General features: G+C 37.7%; 2 protein-coding genes across 7 annotated transcripts in view; both read left to right on the forward strand.

Annotated features, from left to right (window-relative positions):
* The window catches only part of TRIM13 (tripartite motif containing 13), an 80,521-nt gene extending 72,785 nt beyond the window's left edge, over positions 1–7,736 (forward strand). For all 6 annotated transcript variants that reach the window (XM_007960423.3, XM_073014345.1, XM_037986672.2 and 3 more), the window contains one exon: positions 1,318–7,736. In XM_007960423.3, coding sequence (XP_007958614.3) covers positions 1,324–2,547 — 1,224 coding nt within the window. In that variant the 5' untranslated portion in view covers positions 1,318–1,323 and the 3' untranslated portion in view covers positions 2,548–7,736. The remainder of the gene's footprint in view (positions 1–1,317) is intronic.
* KCNRG (potassium channel regulator) lies at positions 4,774–9,911 on the forward strand. Its single transcript, XM_007960420.3, is given in 5 exon segments — positions 4,774–5,215; positions 5,218–5,258; positions 5,261–5,349; positions 9,494–9,683; positions 9,685–9,911. Coding segments are annotated over 5 exon segments (813 nt in total). The 3' UTR covers positions 9,736–9,911.
* The last annotated feature ends 16,109 nt before the right edge of the window (positions 9,912–26,020 follow it).

The raw sequence follows: 26,020 nt of genomic DNA on the forward strand, positions 1-26,020 counted from the left end.
TCATCATAAAAGTCTTTAATTAATGGAAAGCTGTCAGGCTCATAAATATAAAATGTTTTCCAGAATTTCAGTTTTTACATAAAACCCAGCCTTTTCGTTAGCAAGAGATACTGTCAATTGTTTTCTTTGAAGTAACAAGCTCATTTTTTTTTCCAAGAAGATGTCAGGTAGCTAAGTCTGAATAGCCATAGTTTATCATCTGTTCTTTCAGAAAGTAAAAATGGTGTTCCATGAAAAAAAGCAGCTGGTTTAGCTTGCAGCTCATCACTTAAGTGCTTTTTCTCCAGACAACATCTGCTGGTATGCAGAAGTGCTTTATGTGTACTGCCTATTTTGTCACGCAATATATTAAAAAAAACTGTACACAGGCTCAAGACTTAGTAAAATGAATAATTTTTACTGCTGCATCAAGAACATTCTTAAATGAAACCGGTACTCCAACCCTAATTTGGGTGGTGATGATGAATACAATTCAGTGCTTCTTACAGCTTTGCTCGATCCCTACTAAGGCTTCAGCAGTGTCTACACACCATTGCTTTTACACCATTGGTACAAATGTTGACAGTGCAAAAAGCAAGTAACATCTTAGTGTTATTACGAAAACAGTTTTGATCTCACAGATGCCCCAAAAGAGGGACATCCAGGTTTTTGCCCACCACATTGTGAAAATTGATGATTCTAGATAATACAAAATGGCTTCGATTACTGTTCTGGTGGTTTAAAAACAACAAAAAACCTCATTTAGTTCTCCTACCTAGAAGAGTGAATTGCAACTCTCATCTTGTGCTTTTACCTGTGATTTTAAAAATTGTAATCTTGCCTTTGAAATAGAAAAATATGCCAATTCATAATAAAGTCTGCATGAGAGTCCATGTTTGGATTTATATTTCTGTGCTTCTTTCTTTTATATAACATACCATTTTATATTTGTGGGCCCAGAGTAAAGAGCTCATTCTGTTAGACACTGAATAGCCTTGTTTTTGTCAGTAGTCAGCTCTGTTTTAAAACAATTGTTTGGGTCCTGCTGGCTCAACTTGCAGTTGTCCTAGTCCTGAGTCTGTCTTATCCAAAGACTGTTGTTGGAAAGCCCACACAAAGGCCTGTGTATAGGATGCCTTACTATTAAAGGAGCATGTTCTAGTGTCAGCGGATTAAATTTACTTTGGTGTGCATTCCCTTACCAATTCTCACTTCCTTTGTTTGGCTGGTTATTTCATTGAATGATCATTTTAATGTGAAGACAGTTTCTTCTAATTATTACATAGTCCTAGTGGTGAGATTATTGGAGTAAAATAAATTTTTTTTTTTTCCTGGTAGGATGTGATGGAGCTGCTTGAAGAAGATCTCACGTGCCCTATTTGTTGTAGTCTGTTTGATGATCCACGGGTTTTGCCTTGCTCCCACAACTTCTGCAAAAAATGCTTAGAAGGGATCTTAGAGGGGAGTGTGCGGAATTCCTTGTGGAGACCAGCTCCTTTCAAGTGTCCTACGTGCCGTAAGGAAACTTCAGCTACTGGAATTAATAGCCTGCAGGTTAATTACTCCCTGAAGGGTATTGTGGAAAAGTATAACAAGATCAAGATCTCTCCCAAAATGCCAGTATGCAAAGGACACTTGGGGCAGCCTCTCAACATTTTCTGCCTGACTGATATGCAGTTGATTTGTGGGATCTGTGCTACTCGTGGGGACCACACCAAGCATGTCTTCTGTTCTATTGAAGATGCCTATGCTCAGGAAAGGGATGCCTTTGAGTCCCTCTTCCAGAGCTTTGAGACCTGGCGTCGGGGAGATGCTCTTTCTCGCTTGGATACCTTGGAAACTAGTAAGAGGAAATCCCTACAGTTACTGACTAAAGATTCAGATAAAGTGAAGGAATTTTTTGAGAAGTTACAACACACATTGGATCAAAAGAAGAATGAAATTCTGTCTGACTTTGAGACCATGAAACTTGCTGTTATGCAAGCATATGACCCAGAGATCAACAAACTCAACACCATCTTGCAGGAGCAACGGATGGCCTTTAACATTGCTGAGGCTTTCAAAGATGTGTCAGAACCCATTGTATTTCTGCAACAGATGCAGGAGTTCAGGGAGAAAATCAAAGTAATCAAGGAAACTCCTTTACCTCCCTCTAATTTGCCTGCAAGCCCCTTAATGAAGAACTTTGATACCAGTCAATGGGAAGACATAAAACTAGTTGATGTGGATAAACTTTCTTTGCCTCAAGACACTGGCACATTGATTAACAAGATTCCCTGGAGCTTTTATAAGTTATTTTTGCTAGTCCTTCTGCTTGGCCTTGTCGTTCTCTTTGGTCCTACCATGTTCCTAGAATGGTCATTATTTGATGACCTGGCAACTTGGAAAGACTGTCTTTCAAACTTTAGTTCCTATCTGACTAAATCAGTCGATTTTATAGAACAATCAGTTTTTTACTGGGAACAGGTGACAGATGGGTTTTTCATTTTCAATGAAAGATTCAAGAATTTTACGTTGGTGGTACTGAACAATGCGGCAGAATTTGTGTGCAAATATAAACTATTATAAAATCTGTTTCAAGTATGCAGTTCTCTTTTGTTAGAAATTGTTAGAGAATAGAGAGTGGTCATTCAGATTTGGTCAACGATCAAATATGATCTAGTCACATATTTTCCTCCAAAAGTATTCCTTCCAAAAATAATCCCCTATACATGTTAGGTAGCATAAAGATAAAAGTGAAATTTAGTATAGGCCTGAACCCTTTTTTGTTTAAAGAGTGCTTTTAAAATAAGCATCCACCCCAAATATTGGTTGTATTTATGCTGTGATAAAAATAGGTGAGAGATCATATGATCTAATATTGTATTAATGGAGGTATAGGTAGTATAATAGTGACTGTTCATCAAGCATGCAGTGAAGACCACTTTTTTTTTTTGAGATGGAGTCTTGCTCTGTTGTGGAGTCTTGCTCTGTTGCTCAGGTTGGAGTGCAGTGGTGCGATCTCGGCTCATTGCAGCCTCAATCTCCCAGGTTCAAGCGTTTCTCCTCCCTTAGCCTCCTGAGTAGCTGGGACTACAGGCACGTGCCACCACGCCCAGCTAATTTTTTGTATTTTTAGTTGAGATAGGGTTTCACTGTCTCTTAAGACCGTCCTGTTGGCCAGGATGGTCTTGATCTGATGTCGTGATCCGCCCGCCTCGGCCTCCCAAAGTGCTGGGATTATAGGTGTGAGCCACTGTGCCCAGCCAAAGACTACTCTTAAAGCACCTTTTTGACAGTGAAGGTGCTCTAAAAAAGGAAAGATAGTGTAGAATATTTCCCACACACGCACGCGTGGGAGACAACTGAGGGTACTGAGTTAGATTTCCAAAATTTTCTACAGAGTTAATTATCACCAAAATGTGAATGGTACATACAAAACCTGGCATTTTCTTGTGATAAGTTTACATTTTTAGGAGAGAGGAGCTTTCAGTCTGCCCTTTTCTCCTTTGTTTTTGTAGTTTTCACCAAAGATGATCAACTAGAAATGTTACGTGGCTATGCAAGCAAAAGCATAGATACGTTAAAAAAAAGGATCAGGTGGCTGGGCATGGTGGCTCATGTCTATAATCTCAGCATTCTGGGACAGTGATGTGGGAGGATTATTTGAGGCTAGGAGTTCCAGTTCGAAACCAGCTTAGTAAACATAGCGAGACCCAGTCTCGACCAAAAAAAAAAAAAAAAAAACAACTCTCTCTCTCTCTCTGAAACACATGGCAAGAGCAGGAAATGGGAAGACTACCTTTTTTTCTTGCAGCTATGTGTTGTTTTGTTCCAAAGATGGCAAGTGTACAACCAAACTAATCCACTTGCTTACAGAAAGAATGTTTAGTGTAGTTGCTAATTTGACAACAGAGAAAACAGTGTCAGCTATTACAAAGTAACCAGCTGAACACTAATGCCATTCTGTCTGCTCACAGGAGATAAAGATACCCTCTCATGGAATAAAAAAACTCACCTTGCTTAGAATTCATGTAACAAAGAAGTAACCTTATAACTGCTCTCTAGTCTGCCTTATTTCTGGCATAGAGTAAGATACTCCTTGAAAGCCCATTAAGAGGAATAGACTTTCTGAAAAGAGATCTTTACCTCAGTCTTCCTTTAATTTGGTTGAGAGGAGGTAATGAAAATGGGGACAGGATAAAAGGTCGCAACTAAATTTAAAGCACAGAAGAAATGATTTCTTTCTAGCCATGAGAATAGTCAAATTGAGCTTGCCAGGCGAGGTAATGGCTGTCGCGTTCGTAACATGTAATTCATGATTTAGCCACTAAATTGCTAAGGAGATCGTAAGAAATTAAGAAAAACGTGTAAGTCTAGCCTCTGCATGCTAGACAGGTATGGGGAGGGAGAAGTGCTTTTTCCCTCCCAGTAATTAAAAAAAAAAAAAAAAATCTATACAGTGTTACATTTATCAGGTTTTCATGGAGAATTTTTTAAATGTAAGACAGGAAAGGGATCTATTTGATGTCTATCTTCAGATATATTGGCAATTTTCCTTAAAACTATTTAGTTCCTCATCTGTTGCTTTTTCATTTTGTATACTGCAAGTTCCCAGGCAACTCAAATTTGCAAACACAGCCATGGATACGCTATTTACCTTACAGTAGTTTCCTGGGAATCTAAGTCTCTGGTTTTTGTTATTCTTCCCTCTCCTCTGTTGTATAATCATGTATAACTAGCAACATTTAAGGTTATAGGTTGATAGTTCCTAAGTGTGGCTGATGGTCACCTCTAGTTTGAAGTGAGGGAAGAATGAGTAGTCAGGAACCGGTCACTTTGAATGTGGGAGGGAAGATACTCACGACCAGGTTTTCTACGATAAAGCAGTTTCCTGCTTCTCGGTTGGCACGCATGTTAGATGGCAGAGACCAAGAATTCAAGATGGTTGGTGGCCAGATTTTTGTAGACAGAGATGGTGTTTTATTTAGTTTCATCTTAGATTTTTTGAGAACTCACCAGCTTTTATTACCCACTGACTTTTCAGACTATCTTAGGCTTCAGAGAGAGGCTCTTTTCTATGAACTTCATTCTCTAGTTGATCTCTTAAACCCATACCTGCTACAGCCAAGACCTGCCCTTGTGGAGGTGCATTTCCTAAGCCGAAACACTCAAGCTTTTTTCAGGGTGTTTGGCTCTTGCAGCAAAACAATTGAGATGCTAACTGGGAGGATTACAGTGTTTACAGAACAACCTTCGCGACCTGGAGTAGTGACTCTTTCCCTCCTCAGATGACCTTAAACTTCCACTGCCTCCACAAAGACCTTCTTACCATGACCTGGTTTTCCAGTGTGGTTCTGACAGCAGTACTGATAACCAAACTGGAGTCAGGTATTTTGTACTTTGCAGTGTTTCTCTTGTATACCAGTTTGTGATGTTTTCTCTAAAAACTTGGAAGTTCCTCAGGCCTGTAACTTCTCCTGGAAAAGATGATTATTCAAAATAATGTTTTGGGGTAACCAGTGGAGTTGGGTAGAATGACCAAATAATTATTTTCTAAACTGGGATACTTGTTAGAGTGAAAGGGGCTATTATTAGGTGGGACAAAAGGAATAAATGAAGACTGCCCAAAAAAAAACAGAGACTATGGACATTCAAATCGTAGGAGAAAATAATTTAATAGATTATGTTCCATTGATAATGAATTTGACTTACAAAAGAATTGCCTTATTTTTAAGAGATTCTTTCAGTGGTTCATATAAAGTAAAGGCTCGCTCACTGGTTTCTCTTGAGTTCCTTACATACTATATAATTTGTTCTTTCAGTTCTTATGATTCAACTACTGTTTTTCCTTCAGCTGACTGTATTTTTAAACACCCTTAAAGACAGATATATCTCCTGGCAAATTTGGTATCCTGTTACAGCCTTGGCTCTTAACTCAAAATATTGGGATAGGCTGTCAGTATGTTAAGGATAGTTGCTCCTGAGTCAATTCTTCACTTACTCCCTCTGTTGTTCTTGGCTGGATCCTAACGCTGATTTCCACTCTGCTGTCACAAACATTTTTTCCCCCCGTAAAATGTCTTAATGCTGTCCTACCATTATTTTACCAACTGTGAAAGCTGGCTTTAGTTTTTAGGAGGAAAAGAAAAGCCTCCATGTGTTCTTTATTGGTAGCATTTAAAATATACTTTTTTTTTTTTTTTTTGGTAAAGGTAGACGTATTTTAAGATATTTTCTTAACTTCAGCAGTAGTCAACAGGAAGGATACCAGTGTCTCTCTGTCTTAACAACACACCCCTTGGTCTTGCTTACCAACTGGAGGATACTAGGTAGTATAACCGAGTATGACAGTTCTTAAGTATTTACATTTTATAACTTCCTGTCCTTCCAAAGAGGTTGAAATGTCATTTTGGGAAAAGAGAGCCAGTCAAGCTAGTAGGCTGACTGTGAAGAAAATCTAATACCTTATCTTTATCTCAAACCTCTGTACAACTTTATTTTCATTGATGGGATACTTTAACAAAAATGAAACATTTTTTGGTTTTTAAAATTTGAGTGATTATGACCTCTTTGGGGATCATGCTTCAAAAAGTCAGAAACCTAGAGAAAAAAGTGTCATTGATTTTTAAGAAGAAACACACTAGGTCAAAAGAAGATGTCCTGGAAATACGAAATACTCTTTAAAAACCATGCATTTGGAGAAAGTAATTGTTATCTTGAAAAACATGATTAGAAACTAAAACTGGGATGTTCCTGTGTGTACACAGTGCCCTTTTTATGTTAAGTGTTTGTGTTTTAGAAACAGCACAAAAGTTTTTTCCATTTTAAAGTGAGAAAACATATTTAGACTTCCATAATTCCAAAATCAGAAGCTATTTTAAAAATTAGCATTTTCTTGCATCACCAAATGGTATTCAATTGTTTGGAGCTCAAAATATTTTCCATTCCATAAATGTTTGTGAATTTTTAGACAGTGCCAATTTAAAAGTAGAGATAGCCAATCTGAATACAGTGACATTATGGAGATCTCTGGTAATTGGGATGAAAACTCTGGCCTTAAAAGGCCCACTTTTAGTATATAATTGCCTAATTAGCAATCATTTTTATTTTTTGCTCACTCCCTGCTCTGAATCTGTCTATTCAGATATTTTTGGTTGGTTTGGAAAATGGAGAAGTGAGCCTAATTGGTGCCTAATTGTCTGGTGTATCATTCACCTTATTCAGTTTGTTCTATCAATATGATTTACCACTCAAGGTTAATCTAGCAGGTTGCTCAGTTATTATCTCTCAAGGTCATAGTACTAGAAATACTTGGCTTGCATCTTTCAGATGGCCATTTGTGTTATCAAGCTCAAGTTATAGTTGGTCATAGGATTCTAGAGTCTTTATCTGACTTTTTGAACTGGCTCAAATGGAAAAGTGTAGTTGCTTTTAAATTTAAAAAATAAGTTTAGACTTTCTATTTTCCTTTGGTTTCTTCTATTCTGTCCTTTCTTTGTGTGCTTGAAATCTTTTATTTTTCAATTTGTCCTCATAGGGAATCAAGTATTTTAGCTAGGTGATTTCTTGCAAGTACATTCCGCTTTATTACTATCTAGTATCTGTATATACTATTTGTATCTTGATTCTTTTATGAGATGTTCTGTAACATTTTTTCTCTTTGACAAATATTTCTAGACTATACAGTCAAGATCTGGGGCTTGGGGGTAAGTGGAATGATTTGCTAATATTGAGAATCTGTTGTATCAAACATAATAAACATTTTTTGAGATGTGCATTGTAGTTTGGTAATTCTTAGATTTTACTATTGGTTTCTTTGCTTAGAATGAGTTTCTAAATGTGAACTACAAAAACCACTCTACTTCAAGTGTGATCATTAGAAGAAGGTTAGGGATGTCCCCAAGGATCATTTTATCCATTTAAAACTACAGATGGTTTAGGTTTCTGCCTGAACTAATCTAAGTTAGTTTTTTCTTCACATCTCATAAACTAATGGTGGGAGGACACAAAGAGTTTTATGAAAACATCTTTGATGGCAGATAAGGAAGGAGTCATAAAGCTGTGTCCATGCAGATGTTATGCTGACATCATCATTATTATTATTATTGAGATGGAGTTTCACTCTTGTTGCCCAAGCTGGTGTGCAATGGTGTGATCTTGGCTCACCACAACCTCCGTCTCCGGGGTTCAAGCGATTCTCCTGCCTCAGCCTCCCAAATAGCTGGGATTACATGCATGCACCACCCCCCTGGCTACTTTTTGTATTTTCAGTCGAGATGGGGTTTCACCATGTTGGTCAGGCTGGTCTCAAACTCCCAACCTCAGGTGATCCACCGGCCTCGGCCTCCCAAAATGCTGGGATTACAGGTGTGAGGCACTGTGCCCAGCCTATGCTGACATTATTAAAGCCAACAGATAGCTAATCTGAAAAGTTCATGTGCATTTTTCTTTTCCTTTTTTTTTTTTTGAGACAGAGTCTCGCTCTGTCGCCCAGGCTGGAGTGCAGTGGCATGATCTCAGCTCACTGCAAGCTCTGCCTCCTCATGTGCATTTTTCTTGAATTGGTTCTGTGTACTGCATTTGTTCTGTGGAGCACCTTAGTGAATAGAAGATTTTGCTCTTTCCACTCCAGAGGCTTTTGACCCCAAGTTGTACTCGTTGACAATGGAGAGTTATTGCATAAAAAGTGACAATAAAATCTTGACATTTCATATCTGCAAATTTTCACTTAAAAAAAAGGTAGATTTGATAGGAGTAAGTCACAAAGGAAAATCCATAATGTCAGTGCTAATAACTGATAAGATTAAATCTGGAGGGGAAATTCTAAGTGCATAGCATTCATTGAAATATTTGATTCAATCAACTAATTAGTAGCAAATTCAAAACAAAATTGGAAATAGTTATATAAAATAAGACAATTGTTTGATCAAATGTTTTCTTTAGAAAATAATCTCTCAAATTGATGAGTGTTCGTTTACTTCTAAATATGGAATTGAAATGACTTTCAAAATCACAGTAGAGTCTCGATTTTCAGCACCTGATTACTGATTTGGCAGCCTGGCATAGTGGCTCATGTGTGTAATCCCAGCACTTTGGGAGGCTGAGGGGGGTAGATCACTTGAGGTCAGGAGTTTGAGACCAGCCTGGCCAACATGATGAAACTCTGTCTCTACTAAAAATACAAAAATTAGCAGGATATGGCCGTGTGTGCCTGTAATCCCACCTGCTTAGGAGGCTGAGGCAGGAGAATCACCTGAACCTGGGAGGCAGAGGTTGGGAGGCGGAGGTTGCTGTGAGCCAAGATCACACCACTACACTCCAGTCTGGGTGACAGATTGAGACTCCATGTCAAAAAAAGAAAAAAAAAAAAAAAAGAGAAATTACTGATTTGGATTTGTAAATGAAATTTCAAAAAAAAAATCTGTCTTGAGAAGGTATGATGCCTTTGAGGTTGTAAGTCAAATTTATGTGTATAGTTTTGCTAGTTATTAAAGGGATGCTTTATAATTAAGCTTCTTTTTGTGTGTCCTAGGTATGTTTCTATAAAACCTGATAACTGAAAATTGGCCAATGGAACAAATGTCCTCGGCTTACTGATTGATACTTTATTAAAGGAAGGCTTTCATTTGGTCAGCACTAGAACAGTATCCTCTGAAGACAAAACTGAATGCTATAGCTTTGAAAAGATAAAAAGCCCTAAAGCGCTCATCATGAACGAAACACCCAAAACCAGAGACTATCATCATACCAGAGCAATCTCAGATAAAGAAATGAAGTTGTCTATTCTCTTTTAAAGAGAAATTGTCATTTTTCTTGTTTCATTACATATTTAGGGCATACATGTTAGCCAAATCTATACTCAGCCTAACTCTTGGCTTCATCTGCTACCATGCCATCTCTGGGCAACCAGGCCCCAACTGTGCTTAAGCCATAATGCTTGCTGCTCTCTAGACAACTCCATGTACTTGGGTGCTTTGGTATATGTTCTACCTTCAATACATCTTTCCTTTACTCTTCTTCATGAATGCTTATGAGCCAAGATTGCACCACTGCACACTAGCTTGGGTGACAGAGCAAGACTGTCTAAAAAAAAAAAACATTGATCTCAAACTGATGGATACCCTAAGTACCCTGACTTGATCATTATACATTCTATGCATGTAACAAAATACCACATGTACCCAATAAATATGTAGAAATATTATATGTAAACAAGAAAATAGTTGGGCCTCCCATATTTTCCCACTTATGTTTGTTTGTTTCAGCATTTTTTTTTTTTTTTTAGATGGAGTTTCGCTCTTGTCGCCCAAGCTGGAGTGCAAAGGTGCGATCTCAGCTCACTGCAACCCTCACCTCCTGGGTACAAGTGATTCTCCTACCTCAGCCTCCTGAGTAGCTGGAATTACAGGCATGCAAAACCATGCCCAGCTAATTTTTATAGTTTTAGTAGGGACGGGGTTTCACCATGTTGGCCAGGATGGTTTCAATCCCTTGACCTCGTGATCTGCCCGCCTCGGCCTCCGGAAGTGCTGGGATTACAGGCGTGAGCCACCATGCCCGGCCCCAGCATGTTTTTATCAATCACAGTTTCATTTCTGGCAAGGCACCAAATATTTTATTTATTTAATAATCTTTATATAATACTCTGTCACCAGGTCGGAGTGCAGGAGTTGGAAGCTGTAGTGAGTTCTGGTGTAACCATAACTCATTGCAGTCTCAAACTCTTGGGCTCAAGTGATCCTCCCACCTCAGCCTCCCAAGTAGCTGGGACTACAGGCGCATACCACCATGCCAGGGTAATTATTTTTTATTTTTTGTAGAGATGAGGTCTCACATGTTGTCCGGGGTGGTCTCAAACTCCTGGCCTTAAGTGATTCTCCCACTTTGGCCTCCCAGAGCACTGGGATTACAAGTGTGAGCCACCATGCCTAGCCAAGGCACCAAGATTTTAGCTTATGATTCTTGAACCTCAATAATTTACCTTATAAATGATTAGAAGTTCTCCTTACAAATCTTTTCTGAAAAAGCTCTAATGCTTAATTTTACTCTTGGATTTAATATCCAAGTTGTAATTACAAAGAGTTCTTAGGGTATGGTAAAGTCAAGATTAATTTAGGCTGCTTTTTTTTTTTTTTTTTTTTTTTTTTGGAGACAGGGTCTCACTTTGTTACCCAGGTTGGAGTGCAATAGTGCAATTTCAGCTCATTGCAACTTCAGTGTCCCAGGCTCAAGTGATCCTCCCATCTCAGCCTCCTGAGTAGCTGGGATTACAGGTGCATGCCATCACGCCCAGCTAATTTTCTGTATTTTTGGTAGAGATGGTGTTTCACCATGTTGCCTAGGCTGGTCTTGAACTCCTGACCTCAGGTGATCCGCCTGCCTCAGCCTCCCAAAGTGCTGGGATTACAGGCGTGAGCCACTGTGCCTGGCCTATTTAGGTTGCTTTTAAAATGTATTTGAAATCAGGAGCCTGAAGTGTAGTATAAAATGGTCACAAGAAAGCAGCTTGAGAAATATATGGTTTAGGAAATCATAATCTGTTTCTAATTTGTCATTTATACCATTTACAAGTGACAAACTTCATTGCTTTATAAACTTTTGTACTGATTCTCTATCATAAATAATAGAAATGTTCACATCAATAGAGAATTACACCACTAGAGACTATGCTGGGGTAATAAAGGATTTGCTAAGAGCACTCAATCTTCTATATTCTACTGCTATTTTTCCTCTGTGCTAGGGAAGTTGACTGTAATGGCAAGTTTAGCAATGTAGAAGCTACTGTGAGGAAATTTTCAAAAATACATTTATGAAATTTTATTACCTTCTTGGAACCAAAAGACTCATGGGAGACAGCAATGTGGCATCAGACTTAGCATTTTAAAACAAATGCTCAGAAATAAAGATAGGAAATTTAAAAATTACTAAAAATACTTAGATTTCTGGAATATCGATGACCTAGTAAAAAACATAAGTACTGGGCTGGGCTTGGTGATTATAATCCCAGCATTTTGAGAGTCCAAGGCAGAAGGACCCTTGAGCCCAGGAGTTCGAGATCAGCTTGGGCAACAGAGTGAGACCCCCATCTCTCTATTTAAAAAAAAAAATCAACAACAAAAATCACAATCACTGGCTTTGCTGTAGAACTATACCTCAAGACTTATTAGGATTCCTGGCTGGGCGAGGTGGCTCACATCTGTAATCCCAGCACTCTGGGAGGCTGTGGTAGGTGGATCACCTGAGGTCAGGAGACCAGCCTGGCCAACATGATGGAACCCCATCTCCACCAAAAATTACAAAAATTGGCTGGGCATGGTGGTATGTGCCTATAGTCCCCCAGCTACTCAGGAGGCTGAGGCAGGAGAATTGCTTGAGCCCAGAAGGCAGAGGTTGCAGCCTCCGCCAAGATCATGCCATTGCACTCCAACCTAGGTGACAGAATGGGACTGTGTCTCAATAAAAAAAAAAAAAAAAAAAAAAAAGATTTCTGTTGGGCCTATTATAAATGAAAAGTACAAATTTTATCAAAAAACCTCATCATCTAAAATACCTTAGTATTTAACTAAACTATGAGATCCGATCATAAAAATATTTTCATGGATAAAAGGCTAAAATCTTATATGGGTGAAAATGGAAAATCGGTATTAAGCATGGCACAGAATGAAAACAGAACTAAACAGATAGCAAAATAAATAGGACCTTCCTCGCAAAACTAAAATGTGCTTAAGACTTGTCTAACCACACAAGGCTTTTAGGTAAGTAGTCTTCTGCACCTTCAGATTTCACACCAACACCTCAAAATCCAGAAATCATTAAAGCAAATGGCTTTTTATTAAACAAATGGCTTTTTATCAGTAGGGTAAAACATACCAAATAACTGTTGCATTTCATATTATTATTCATCATCTCACAACACTTCTGGAAAGAATGTGAATTTCTTCAGGTTCATGCGTATGAGGCCAAATAGGAGAGATTTGTTTTACGCTTTTTTTTAAAGCAGGATTTCACCCTGTCACCCAGCTAGAGTGCAGTGGTGCTATCATGGTTCACTGTAACCTCAAAATCCAGAGTCCAAGCCATCTTCTAGCCTCAGCCTCCTGAGTACTTTGGACTGCAAATGCATGCCACCATGCCTGGCTAATATTTAAATTTTTTTGTAAATATGAAGTCTTACTATGTTGCCCAGGCTAGTCTTAAACTTCTGGCCGCAAGCAATCCTTCCATCTCACCCTCCTAAAGTGCTGGGATTACAGGCGTGTGCCACTGCACCTGGTCTACCCTTTTTGTAATAAGAGACCTCTGAGGAAATCTGGCTGCAATGTTTAAGGTTCCATGAGTTATTTTAAGATGAAGACTGAGACTGTGCTATAGTGGTCTTCATACTCCCCCACCGTGCTGGGCATCTAACAAGCTCAAGTGAGCTGAACTGAAACATTTGTAAACTACAGTCTTAGTAAATAGATGCTTGGAAAAACAAGATTTATAGTAGATTCAAAGACGGATGAGGATAATTTAAATAATACAATCTGAAAGAGTTGACTCAAGTTACAGATTACAGAAAGTACCCCAGAGTATTTTCAATTAGAAGTTTACTTGGGGCCAGGTGCAGTGGCTTGCGCCTGTAATCCCAGCACTTTGGGAGGCCAAGGTGGGCGGATCACTTGAGGTCAGGAGTTCGAGACCAACCTGACCAACATGGTGAAACCCCGTCTCTACTAAAAATACAAAAATTAGCCGGGTGTGGTGGGAGGCACCTGTAATTTCAGCTACTGGGGAGGCTGAGGCAGGAGAATTGCTTGAATCTGGGAGGCAGAGGTTGCAGTAAGCTGAGATTACACCATTGCCCTCCAGCCTGAGCGAAGAAATGAGACTCCATTAAAAAAAAAAGAAAAAAAGAAGTTTACTTGCATAATGCCATATGGAAAGGAGATGAAAATATAGATGTATATAGGGATATAAACTTGTTGCAAATTACACAAAATTGTATGTTTAAGCATAGTAAAATAGTCCAGTTAAAATTGGGATATACTTAATTTACTAAGAATAATGTAATGCTACCAGAATGCTTAGCAATTAAAAAAACTAAGAGAATATAAGTTCAAAATGAGTGTCACATGACTATAATTGATAGTAAATCTTCACTTACCTCCATAACTTAGGAGTCATGAAAAGAAAGGAGAAGTTAGCAGACCAGGCATGTAAATCAGATGTAAGTAGGATGAAATACAGAAATATTCCTAGTTCTGGGTAACTCAATTTGAGGTCATAAGTTTACTGAATTTGGATTAATCAAGTGGTTCAAGAATTAAGGTAAAATGGTCCAAAAGATCCTGATATATCCAGAAGACATATTACTGAGGTTTTACAAGGCTAATTTGAAAACACAGATTAACATTTTATGTTTCCTTACATATCATTAAAATAGACCATATTAAAAATCAATTTCAGAAGCTGTTTTATGACTGGAATAAAAAACAATTAAAGATGTAGAGTAACATCATATTTCTGTCTGATGCTGGAAGGCTATTTTTCATGGCAAGTAATAACTGGATAAACAGAGTGATACTTTAATTTTACGAATAGGAATCCTAGAAAACAAGGTTTTGCTCCTAGAAAACAAAAATATTTGCTTTCAATTAATTTTCTAAAAAGGTTGCGTTGGTCACTTTTTAAACTCCTACAATCTAAGCAGCACTGAATTCCTATTTGATTTTTTTTTTTTTTTTTTTTTGCTAATAGTTTTCTTCAGAAGCAAACCTGCTTTAGGGTGAGAAAAAGTTTCAGATCTTAGACAGAACCTTCATTTCCTCTTAAGTGTGTTTCTCCATCAAAAACAAGTATTCAAATAGAGAATCTCAATTATCTAAACCTATTTTTGGCCATCTTCCGGAATTTCTTGTTAAATCTCCTTTGAAATGCCACAGTTGCACTCTTGGAAAACTTGTCTTCCTGGTTTTCAAATTTCTGTTTATTATTACAGCTCTTCAGCTAGAATGCCAGGTCTTTGTGCTGTACTGTTTCTTGAAACTGGAGACTAGCACACTTCCCCCAATTCAATTACTTACTTTCCATTTGAGAAATTAAAGCCATGTCAATTTTATAAAGTTTTAACTGACTGAATTATTTGACTTTAAGTTCTCAATTTCATTCCCTTAGCCTAAAACTGGGAAAGATCTTGGTTTTATTAAGAGAAGGAAAGGTTCAAGAGTATTAACACATTTCAGTCATTGACTCTCATAACTGATGTAAGTGTAGGGGTTTTCTAACAGGCACGGGCTTGAGATACGACCCTCTAAGGAAAAAAGGGAGAGTTCTTATTCAATTCTAGAAATGTTTAAGATTACATACCTAATGATAGTTTATTTACATAAATGTGTGTTCATATATTTTTTTAAAAGGGACCCACTGTCCTTCTTAAAGAGCTTCAGTGAGCTTTTCTACCCTTATCAGCCTTATGTAACTGCCAAATTTACGTCTCCAGCCTGACTTTTACATAGAATTCCAGTTCTGTATATCCAGCAACCTTAAATGAAGACATTTCAAGCTTAATGTCTAAATATCATCTTAAATATATTGCAGAAATGGAACACATTTTCCCCCTCTTAAACTAGTTTCTTTTCTTTTCTTTTTTTGACAGAGTCACTCTATCACCCAGGCTTGAGTGCAGTGGCATGATCTTGCCTCACTGCAGTCTCCACTGCCCAGGTTCAAGCGATTCTCCTGCCTCAGTCTCCTGAGTAGCTGGGATTACAGGCATGAGCCACCACGTCTGACTGATTTTTGTATTTTTAGTAGAGGTGGGGTTTCACCATGTTGGCCAGGCTGGTCTTGAACTCCTGACCTCAAGTGATTCACCCACCTCTGCTTCCCCAAGTGTTAAGATTACAGGCATGAGCCACCGCACCCAGCCTTAAACTAGTTTCTTAACTATCTCCTTTCTTTCAGTGATAACTCCATTGTCTTCCATTACAGAAAATGTATAATCTTTTACACCTCCCTTTTATCCAACCCATCATGATATTCAACAATTTTTTCCTTTGAAATATCTTAAATTTATTCTTTCACCTCCATTCTCATGCCACTATTGCTGTTCAGGTTTTCTTCACCCCTAGATTACTACAATAGTCACATGCCCAGTTTCCTTGCTACCATACTTTATTTCTTAGACATTTCTATATATAGTATTGCCACATTTAATTCCAAACAAATCAATAGGCTATAATGCCTCCCTATTCCCTGCTATATCAAGACTAAAATCCTCTAATTGGTTTTCTAGGCAAAGGCTCAATAGCCTAGTTCTAACCTAGTAATCCAAATTCATGTAACCTTTGCCTTAGGCTTTATGGCACAGATCCCAGGTTACTTTTGGGGGAATGTTGCATTCAATTTTGGCTTAAATTCCTACCTACAAACCAGACAAGTCCATTACTTGACAACTCAATGCATCTTAATTTACAAGCATGCAGGCCACAAATTATAAAATGAAGACATTTTTACTGAGTCAGCAGAAACAACTGTTCAATTCTCCTGCAAGTCCCCGTTACTTACAGTTTTCTGCTGAGGTGATCATCTCATGTGGCATTTATTGCCCTCTACTAAAGTGCACTATTGTCTGACACTCTGCTCTGTACAGACGTGTTTCTGTTTCCATTTTCAGTTCCTTCTGCACATGGTCTAAGTACCAGTAGTTTAGTCAGGTCTCACCTTTTTTGAGGGGAGGGCGGCAATGGTGGTATCAAAATTTACACCTGGAAAACAGGTCATAAAGAAAATCAATACAGAAGGGAAAGTGCTTTACCACAGGAATTATTATTTAATTGCTGGTTGAATTCTTGACTTTTGGTTAAAAGGTAAATATAACAAATATGTCAACCACCCTCAAAGCCAAACCAAAACCAACAGCAACAGGCTTTTCAATCAATGTAATTTATACATTGGGTTCTGGAAAACAGATAGAAATGTCCTATAAATTTTATATAAATGCTGTGTAAGGGTACATAAAAATATATCCTTATTATAAATGATTTAAATGTCATAGCAGTAAACAAATGGTACTTATTTGATGCACAACTTTCTTTGCCTTCTTAGATTTTTTTGAAAGTTTTGGTGTGACTTGGTTTCTTTTTGAAGGGCAGAGCTGGGAGGAGGAGGAAAGGCATTTGGTCTCCTATAAAATTGTCCAAGAAAGTTTATGAGAAAGCCTATATCACTCAATAAGGTGGCTCCAGTAAGTTTAGGCATTCAAAAACATTCCATTAATTTTAGAGCTACCTTAAAGAATTATAGCAGATCCTCAATGCTTTTGTTTCTGTGATTATGGTAATGGTGTTTCTTGAAAAGTATTTTTAAATGTAAGGATTCTTTATTCTACCACCACGTCCTATCTCCTCAGAGATACACAAATAAAGGCCAAAAAACAACAGTTAAACTTTATAGAATTTCACACTTCATTGGAAAGTTTAGAAATGATCAACTGGATCACTAATGACCCCCAAAAGGATATCAAAATTTCACAGGCCTGATTATTCATACCCCTACCCACATGTTTCTGGTTTTGCTGGGGGGGGGGGGGGGAAAAAAAAAGACATTTTAAGGTACCTGAGACCTGAGGAATGAATGTTAATAGCTGACATAGAATGAGAAGAGCTTTGATCAGTGAAGTAGTAAAAGGTAGAGAGCACTCCTAAATTATCAGAAAATAACCTGCATATTTCTGTATTTAGCAGGTATGCAGCCTTTCTACCACTTTACCATAAAGGTATTACTGCTGATTTTCAGCAATCAATGGTCACTTATTTTACACCCACTATGTTTAAGACACTAGGCTAGACTTGCAGAATATACAATAAAGAATAAGATGGCCCCTTCCCATGAGACAGCATGTATTTGTTCTAAGTCAGGTATGGAAGTTTAAATGAGAGAAATGGTATTTTTGGCTGAGGAGGAAAAGTGAACTGGAAAAATTTCATGTAGGGCTTAAACAGCTTAAGTTTTAGACAATTGAAGATGAGGGAAAGGACATTCTAGGAGTAAATAACTTGAGCTAAGGCTCGTATGAAAATCTGAGTGAGGTTTGAAAAAGTATTATTTCTCTTTGGCTTAACAACAGTATTATGGTATTCATTCACAATTACTCTCATAGTGGTAAAGTCAATCTTACTTAAGGCAAAAAATATCCTAGATATAGCATTTTGCCTAGTTAACCCTTTCCTCTCAAGATTTCTCACCTGATTTGCTGAGTTAAAAGCCACAGACCCCCAATTATTTAGGGTAAACTTATTTATGCCTAGGTTTCCTTCCAGTATTTCCTACAAGTTTTTTTTTTTTTTTTTTTTTTCTTCAAAGCAACACACCATGGCTCTCGAAGGACTGCAGGCAATCTGACTACCCTTGTTTTCTTTGATTAGAAATGAGGGTACCTTATGCAAAGGAAGGAAAACAATCTCAAACATGGTTATACTCATTTCCCTACTCAATTCCCTAGTACCTACTCTTTGCCTTCATTCTACTGTATATACTTTACTCCTTGCTACTTCATCATGTCTTGGTTCATGTTGTTTTCTGCACTTGCAAGTTATCATTCCTTCGTTTCACATAATCAATCTTAACCACTTTTTCAGCCCATCTTGCCTTTCATATCCTCTTATAAGTCTTCTCTGATAAGTTTAAGTCCACATTTCCTTCAAGCTTCTACCACACTTAAGTTAGCAAGCCAGAGTTTACATTCCATTATTCTCTGCTTGTTTCTTGTATGTTAGCATAATACTCCCATATAGGTTACAGTTCTTTGCTGACAGGGACCATCTTTTATAGACTATAGTGAAGTACTGGGCCTAGAATAGGCCCTTAATAATAAAGATAATGTCACTTTAAAAATGCAAACAGAAAACGCTTAAGGCATTTAAAAGTAGTATTTTAACAATAACTATTTTAGATTAAATAAAACTATATTCATTCTTCTTTTCAGAACTTGAAACCTCAAATTATCACCTCAGATCATCATGCTATTAAAAAGTAGATTTGCGGCTGGGCGTGGTGGCTCACGCCTGTAATCCCAGCACTTTGGGAAGCTGAGGCAGGCGGATCACAAGGTCAGGAGATCGAGACCATCCTGGCTAACACGGTGAAACCCCGTCTCTACTAAAAATAGAAAAAAAAAATTAGCCGGGCGAGGTGGCGGGCGCCTGTAGTCCCAGCTACTCAGGAGGCTGAGGCAGGAGAATGGCGTGAACCCAGGAGGCGGAGCTTGCAGTGAGCCGAGATAGTGCCACTGCACTCCAGCCTGAGTGACAGAACAAGACTCCATCTCAAAAAAAAAAAAAAAAAGATTTGCATATGAATAAAACTGTCCAACTCTATCACTTATACACAACACAGCCATGAACAAAAGCAGCAGTCATTCTTGATAACCCAATCCCCTCTGAACCAAACAATTTCTGGCAGTAGTAGAGATTTACAAATACATAGCCTGCTAACAACTACTAGGCCTATAATGGAAAAGGTTTGTAATTTGAATCCTTTGGAGTGTGCATCTTTCAAATGTGTAGTGAAATCATAAATACAACGTAATTTTGTTCAGTTTGGAGTGAAGTGAAATTTTGCTTAAAGGAAGTGAAGATTATTCAAGTTGAAGCTTTAGTTAACTTGCATTAGTCACTAGCACTCTACTTCCAAAAAAAAAAAAAAGTCAATCTTAGGAAAAATTGCGATCAAACATCCTTGATTTAAAACACATTCAGCACAATTTTTAAAACCTCTATACCTACATTACAGTAGTAGTTCACCCTTATCCACAGGAGATACCTTCCAAGACCACCAGTGAATGCCTGAAACTGTGGATAGTATGAAACTTTATATATATATGCTATGTGCTTTCCTATACATATATATGATAAAGTTTTATTTGTAAATTAGGCACAGTAAGATTAACAAGAATAATACTAAAATAAAACAATTAAAAAAAAATGCAGGCATCACTACTCTTGCGGCTTGGGGCCATTATGAATTAAATAAGGATTACTTGAACACAAGTACTGTGATCCTGGAATAGTGAATCTGATAACCATGATGGCTACTAAGTAACCAACAGGCAGATAGTGTCTACAGCATAGCTCCAATGGACAAAGAGATGACTGCTGTCCTAGGCAAGATGGTGCAAGATTTCATCATGCTACTCACAATGACACACAATTTAAAACTTAAGCATTGTTTATTTCTGGAGTTCTTCCATTTAATATTTCCAGACTTCGGTTGACTGTGACTAAATACGTGGAAAATGGGAGACATTACTGTATTACATAAGACTTGATAATAAGGTACATGTTTATTTATAAAATGTAATGATGTTCAGCATACACTTTATTAAGGCAAGAAAATATATTGAAATAGTGCCATTTTTATTAACGTTTTGGAAAATATTCAAACAAGGTTTAAAGTAATTATACTCCAGAAGCTTTATAGGTGTTAAATAAAAATTTTTTAAAAACTAGGCCAGGTGCAGTGGCTGATGCCTGTAATCCCAGCACTTTGGAGGGCTGAGGCAGGCGGGTCACCTGAGGTCAGGAGTTCAAGACCAGCCTGGCCAACATGGTGAAACTCCATCTCTATAAAAATACCAAAAAAACAGCCGGGCGCGATGGCTCACGCCCGTAATCCCAGCACTTTGGGAGGCTGAGGCGGGCAGATCACAAGGTCAGGAGATCGAGACCATCCTGGCTAACACAGTGAAACCTAGTCTCTACTAAAAATACAAAAAATTAGCCGAGTGTGGTGGCAGATGCCTGTAGTCCCAGCTACTTGGGAGGCTGAGGCAGGAGAATGGCATGAACCCAGGAGACGGAGCTTGCAGTGAGCCAAGATCACACCACTGCAGTCCAGCCTGGGCGACAGAGCAAGACTCCGTCTCAAACAAACAAACAAACAAACAAACAAATTAGCTTGGTGTGGTGGCGCATGCATGTAATCCCAGCTACTCAGGAAGCTGAGGCATGAGAATCGCTTGATCCCAGGAGGCAGAGGTTGCAGTAAGCTGAGATCGCACCACTGCATTCCAGCCTGGTAACAATGTGAGACTGTCTCAAAATAAATAAGTAAATAAATGAATAAAAATAAAATGATTGTAAACTTCAGTTAACAGAATCATCCAGAACTCCAGATTGCCCCATTGATTCAATTAAATTTTTGTCTGATAAAACTTTTAGAAATTCTTTTTCTTTTTTTTCATTTACATTGCCTTTCCTTTAACAACTTCCAGTGGGGGTAGTTTTCCTTTTTGTTAATCATGTCTCACACAGTCAAAGTGTCGATCTGACAAAGGGTAAGAGTAATGAAATCTAACATAATTTCTATAATGGTAAAGTTAAACACAATTTTCAGAATTCTAAGATGATACTGAATTTTCCACATAAATCTATGAGATTATATTTAATTTTTCCCATCTGCTGTTTTAAGTAATACACCAGTGTACTAAATATTTCAAAAAGGAATATATTGAAGGCTGACTCTCTTCTAGGATTATAAAAATCTGGGACAAGATAAAGCGAAGTTCAATATCTTATTTAAAATTTAAAGGCTTGGAGAAAGACAATAACTTAAGGTCTTTCAACTAAGCAATGGCAGAGCCAATTTTCAAGTATTTGAATATGACCACAATTAACTTTTCTGGGACAGGAAGAGTTTAAGCTTCTGTTTACACTGTCATTTCTCTGGCAAAGTTACCAAGCTACCTAAATACTTCTTTATCACAATATTCACGAACATGAATTTTATTATAACATATTATAATCTTTTATTCTGATTCATGTCATGGCCTTCTAAACCTGTGGGTAAGCTTTAGCTTCTTGTACATGCTCAATTATCATCTTAATAAAATGCATCCCGATGACACTGAAGAGACTAGTAACAGAGGCAAGTGCCTCTGAACAGAGACATATTGGATGAATGAATAGCTGTACACACATAACTGACCATTGTTTGAGACTTTAAAAATGAGGACAATGCAGAAAATAACTTATAGATTCTCAACATAGGAATCATCAAATTAATTTAATGAATGTTTTCACTTCTAATTTATAATTTTACTTCATTTTGCATATTATTCTTAATTCTTGTATGAATTCTTCAATGAATCCTAAGTTATTTCTTTAGACATGCCTGTTAAAGCATTTTCCCCCATAAGAGCAAGTAAGATAATTGAAAGATTATAAAAAGGATTATTTAATCCAAAAAATTGACTTTATAATTTGTATGAGAACTTTTATCTTTTCAACTGAGAGAAACTAAATACAAAAATACTGAATATGAAAAGTAAATAGTTTGAAAAACAGAGAAGGCCCTAAGATTTTGTTTATTGGAAATAGGATTCTTAAAAGTCTGATTTATCTTTTAAAACTGCCATGCTAAATAAGTCAGATTAAATCATTATTAATTCAAACAGATATTATCTACTGTGTCAGACATTTTCATTTTAATGTTTTCTTTATATATGGAAGAAAATTATTTAGTTAAAATAGATACCACAAATTGTAAAATTATACATTCTAAATTAATACATTAAAATGAAAATTAAGCAGCACAATTTTATATAAAAGATTATAATACTAGGCTGGGCAGTGTCTCATGTCTGTAATCCCAGCACTTCGGGAGGCTGAGGCGGGTGGATCACGAGGTCAGGAGCTCGAGGCCAGCCTGGCCAACATGGCAAAACCCATCTCTACTAAAAGTACAAAAATTAGCTGGGCATAGTGGTGTGTGCCTGTAATCTCAGCTACTCAGGAGGCTGACGCAGGAGAATCGAATAACCCGGGAGGCGGAGATTGCAGCGAGCCAAGGTCAGGCCACTGCACTCCAGCCTGAGTGACAGAGCAAGACTCTGTCTCAAAAAAAAAAAAAAAAAAAAAAAAAAAAAAAATCAAAATAAACGAAAAGGGAATTCTCAACTACTTTTTAAAAAAGGAGTTCTCTCCATGGAAGGCCTAATTTGGAAATATACTTGGGTCCCTATACAAAGTCGTCCAGAAGCCAGACGATTTTCCAGTGTAGTCCAAAACCCAGATGATTTCAGGGCAAAGCATTTGAAAGATATGGATTTAGGTAGGCAAGATCCAGAGGCACAGTACTGTGGGTCTGGGTGGGCAGGTAGAATTCAGATGCTGGGAAAAACACAAATGCAATGCTAGGAAAAGGGGTCACGCCTTACAATTCAGGCGGGACAGATACAAATGAAATAGTTTCTTAATGAGGTAGAATGAGGAAGTTATTAACTCCTGTTCTTACTGGATTCTAACATACAAGCTAATTTGAATTCATCAGCCTAAGCAAGGTTGCCTTGGATTTTGAAGTTGTCTTAAAGAATAAACTGTAGAGAAACCACAGGGTCAACCAGATGAATGATGAAATGAATAAAACAGCAATTAAATGCTTTTAGAAAGTATTACAACTTAATACTTTAAAAAATCCTGTATCTTGAGTTAGTAGCAAAACTAACTGGATTTCCTGACCTCTGTAGTGCTTTCTTGCAACATCTCAGAAAGAACATCTGGGAATCCAGTTTAGTCTGCTAAGAGACTTAAGATTTACGTCAGATATATTGTCAAGGTTTCTCTTGTCCTTGTTACCAAAGAGGTATAAAAGCAGCGTAAAATTTATTCCTCTGCTGACACATTATCTCAATGAGAAATAGAGCCCTTACAAAGACTTATCTTAGATGCGAAACTACATTATTGTACTTGGCAAGTACCATTTCATGCTTCTCATTTTTTTCCTCTCTGATCCTTTAATGAAACTGTGATGTTGATGATCTATAAATTTGATCTAATTGAGGCCGGGAGAATTCTACTGAAAATATAATTTCTGAGTACCCATACCAATATTGGTATCAATGTGTTTTTTAATCAGAGAATTAACATATTACTGAATATGAGGTAACCAGCTCTATTTACTATACTAGTCACCAAATGACCTGAGTTCAATAAGAGAGTCTCTGGGCTCAAGCCTGGTAGCCTTACAGGCTAATAGCAGGGAAATATAGAAGCATGTAAATAATGTGATGATTTAACATAAGCAATAATGAGACTGTTTTAAGCGTGATAGTAGAGAAAAGGCAGTTTGTTTGTTTTTTTTTTGAGATGGACTTTTGCTCTTGTTGCCCAGGGTGAAGTGCCACGGCATGGTTTCAGCTCACTGCAAGAACCGCCTCCTGGGTTCAAGTGATTCTTGTGCTTCAGCCTCCCAAGTAGCTGAGATTACAGGCATGCACCTCCGTGCCTGGCTAATTTTTGTATTTTTTAGTAGGTACAGGGTTTCACCAGGTTGGCCAGGCTGGTCTTGAACTCCTGACCTTAGGTGATTCTCCTGCCTTGGCCTCCCAAAGTGCTGGGATTACAGGCGTGAGCCACTGTGCCCAGCCGGCAGTTATTAATTTTTAACACAAGTGTATGTATGGGAGGTGGGGTTGCCCTTCTGACGTAATACCTAAGAAAATGAAGGATGAATAGGAATTTGCTACACTACCATGATTGCTCTACAAGAGGTAGAATGAAATTAGTGATTGTTATTAAGCCTTGCCATAAGTCCAAATCTTTAAATTGACATGAAATATTAAGAAAATTGTATGTCTAGAATTTGGATTATTTAGTTTGCAGCCTTTTAGTTGCAAAAGGTGTATTTTCTCTTCTAGATTTTGGTAAGCATCCAAAGAGGGACAGTGTCCTTAACTGACATTTGGTGCATATATATATATATATATATATATTTTTTTTTTTTTTTTTTTTTAAATATACATATTTTTTAGACAGAGTCCCACTCTGTTGCCCAGGCTGGAGTGTGGTGGCATGATCTTGGCTCACTGCAATGTCTACCTCCCCAGTTCAAGCGATTCTCCCGCGTCAGCCTCCTCAGTAGCTGGGATTACAGGCACACACCACCATGCCCGGCTAATTTTTTTATTTTTAGTAGAGACAAGATTTCACCATGTTGGTCAGGCTGGTCTCAAACTCCTAACCTCAGGTGATCCACCCACCTCAGACTCCCAAAGTGCTGGGATTACAGGTGTGAGCCACGGTGCCTGGCCTGGTGCTTTACTTTAAAAACAACCAAGTATGACCTGTACATCGTGTAGACTTACTCTGGACAGTAGGGTGAAGGTAGTTTTCTCAGGGAACTATGCCATTACATTAAGGACTCTATTAAATTCATTTGTCTGTATGTACATCCATGTATCACAAATACACACATGACATGAACACATATACACCTCATCTCCAATGTTACTCAAATATATTTCTCATTGCATGACTCCCTGGTGGTGGGACCAACAGAGAATATGAGAAGATAACTTGTACTTAGTATTTTCACATACAAACTTATCTTTAAGACATTACAAAAAATAAGTTGTAAAAATGTCAGTGTTATTCGTCTCTAATATTTTTTTCCCTCTAAAACAAGTTCGCAAAAGCCTATCATACTATCTCTGATTTCTATTTCAATGGAAGCAGTCAGTACAATGTGTGAAGACCTGGGCATAAAAGAAGCATTAAACTAGCATTAAACAAGACATCAGCATTAAACAAGACAATAAAGTAAGACTAAAAGCACTGTGGAAACTAAAAGTACTACCTAAAAGGAAGGCATCACTATCATCTTGAGCATTTATTTATGTAGTTTTGTCTCCTCTGCCTCTTACTGGTTATAGGATAGAAGCTGTAGATATAATTCCTAAAAGCATCAACTTCAAAGTCAAAGCATCTGAGCTTGAATCTGGACTCCCTGGCTTGCTGGTTATGTGACATGAGGCATGCTATTTTTCTGTGACTTGGTTTCCTTACCTATAACATATGGATAACAATGGACCTCTCTCAGAGGGTGGTTGTGAGGACTAAATGGGCTTATAAATGTGAAAGTTGCTGGCAAAGGATAAATACTAAATGTGTTAGCAGTTCTATTTCTACCGCTAATAATAGCACATAAACTTTGAGTTTTCCATATACGCTTTAGAAAAATCAACAACCCTTTCAGGTAGGTATTAAAATGTTTTTATTTGATGGTTTGGGTCCTTTTCACT

Source organism: Chlorocebus sabaeus, chromosome 3, assembly GCF_047675955.1.
Source record: "Chlorocebus sabaeus isolate Y175 chromosome 3, mChlSab1.0.hap1, whole genome shotgun sequence".
Classification (NCBI taxonomy): Eukaryota; Metazoa; Chordata; class Mammalia; order Primates; family Cercopithecidae; genus Chlorocebus; species Chlorocebus sabaeus.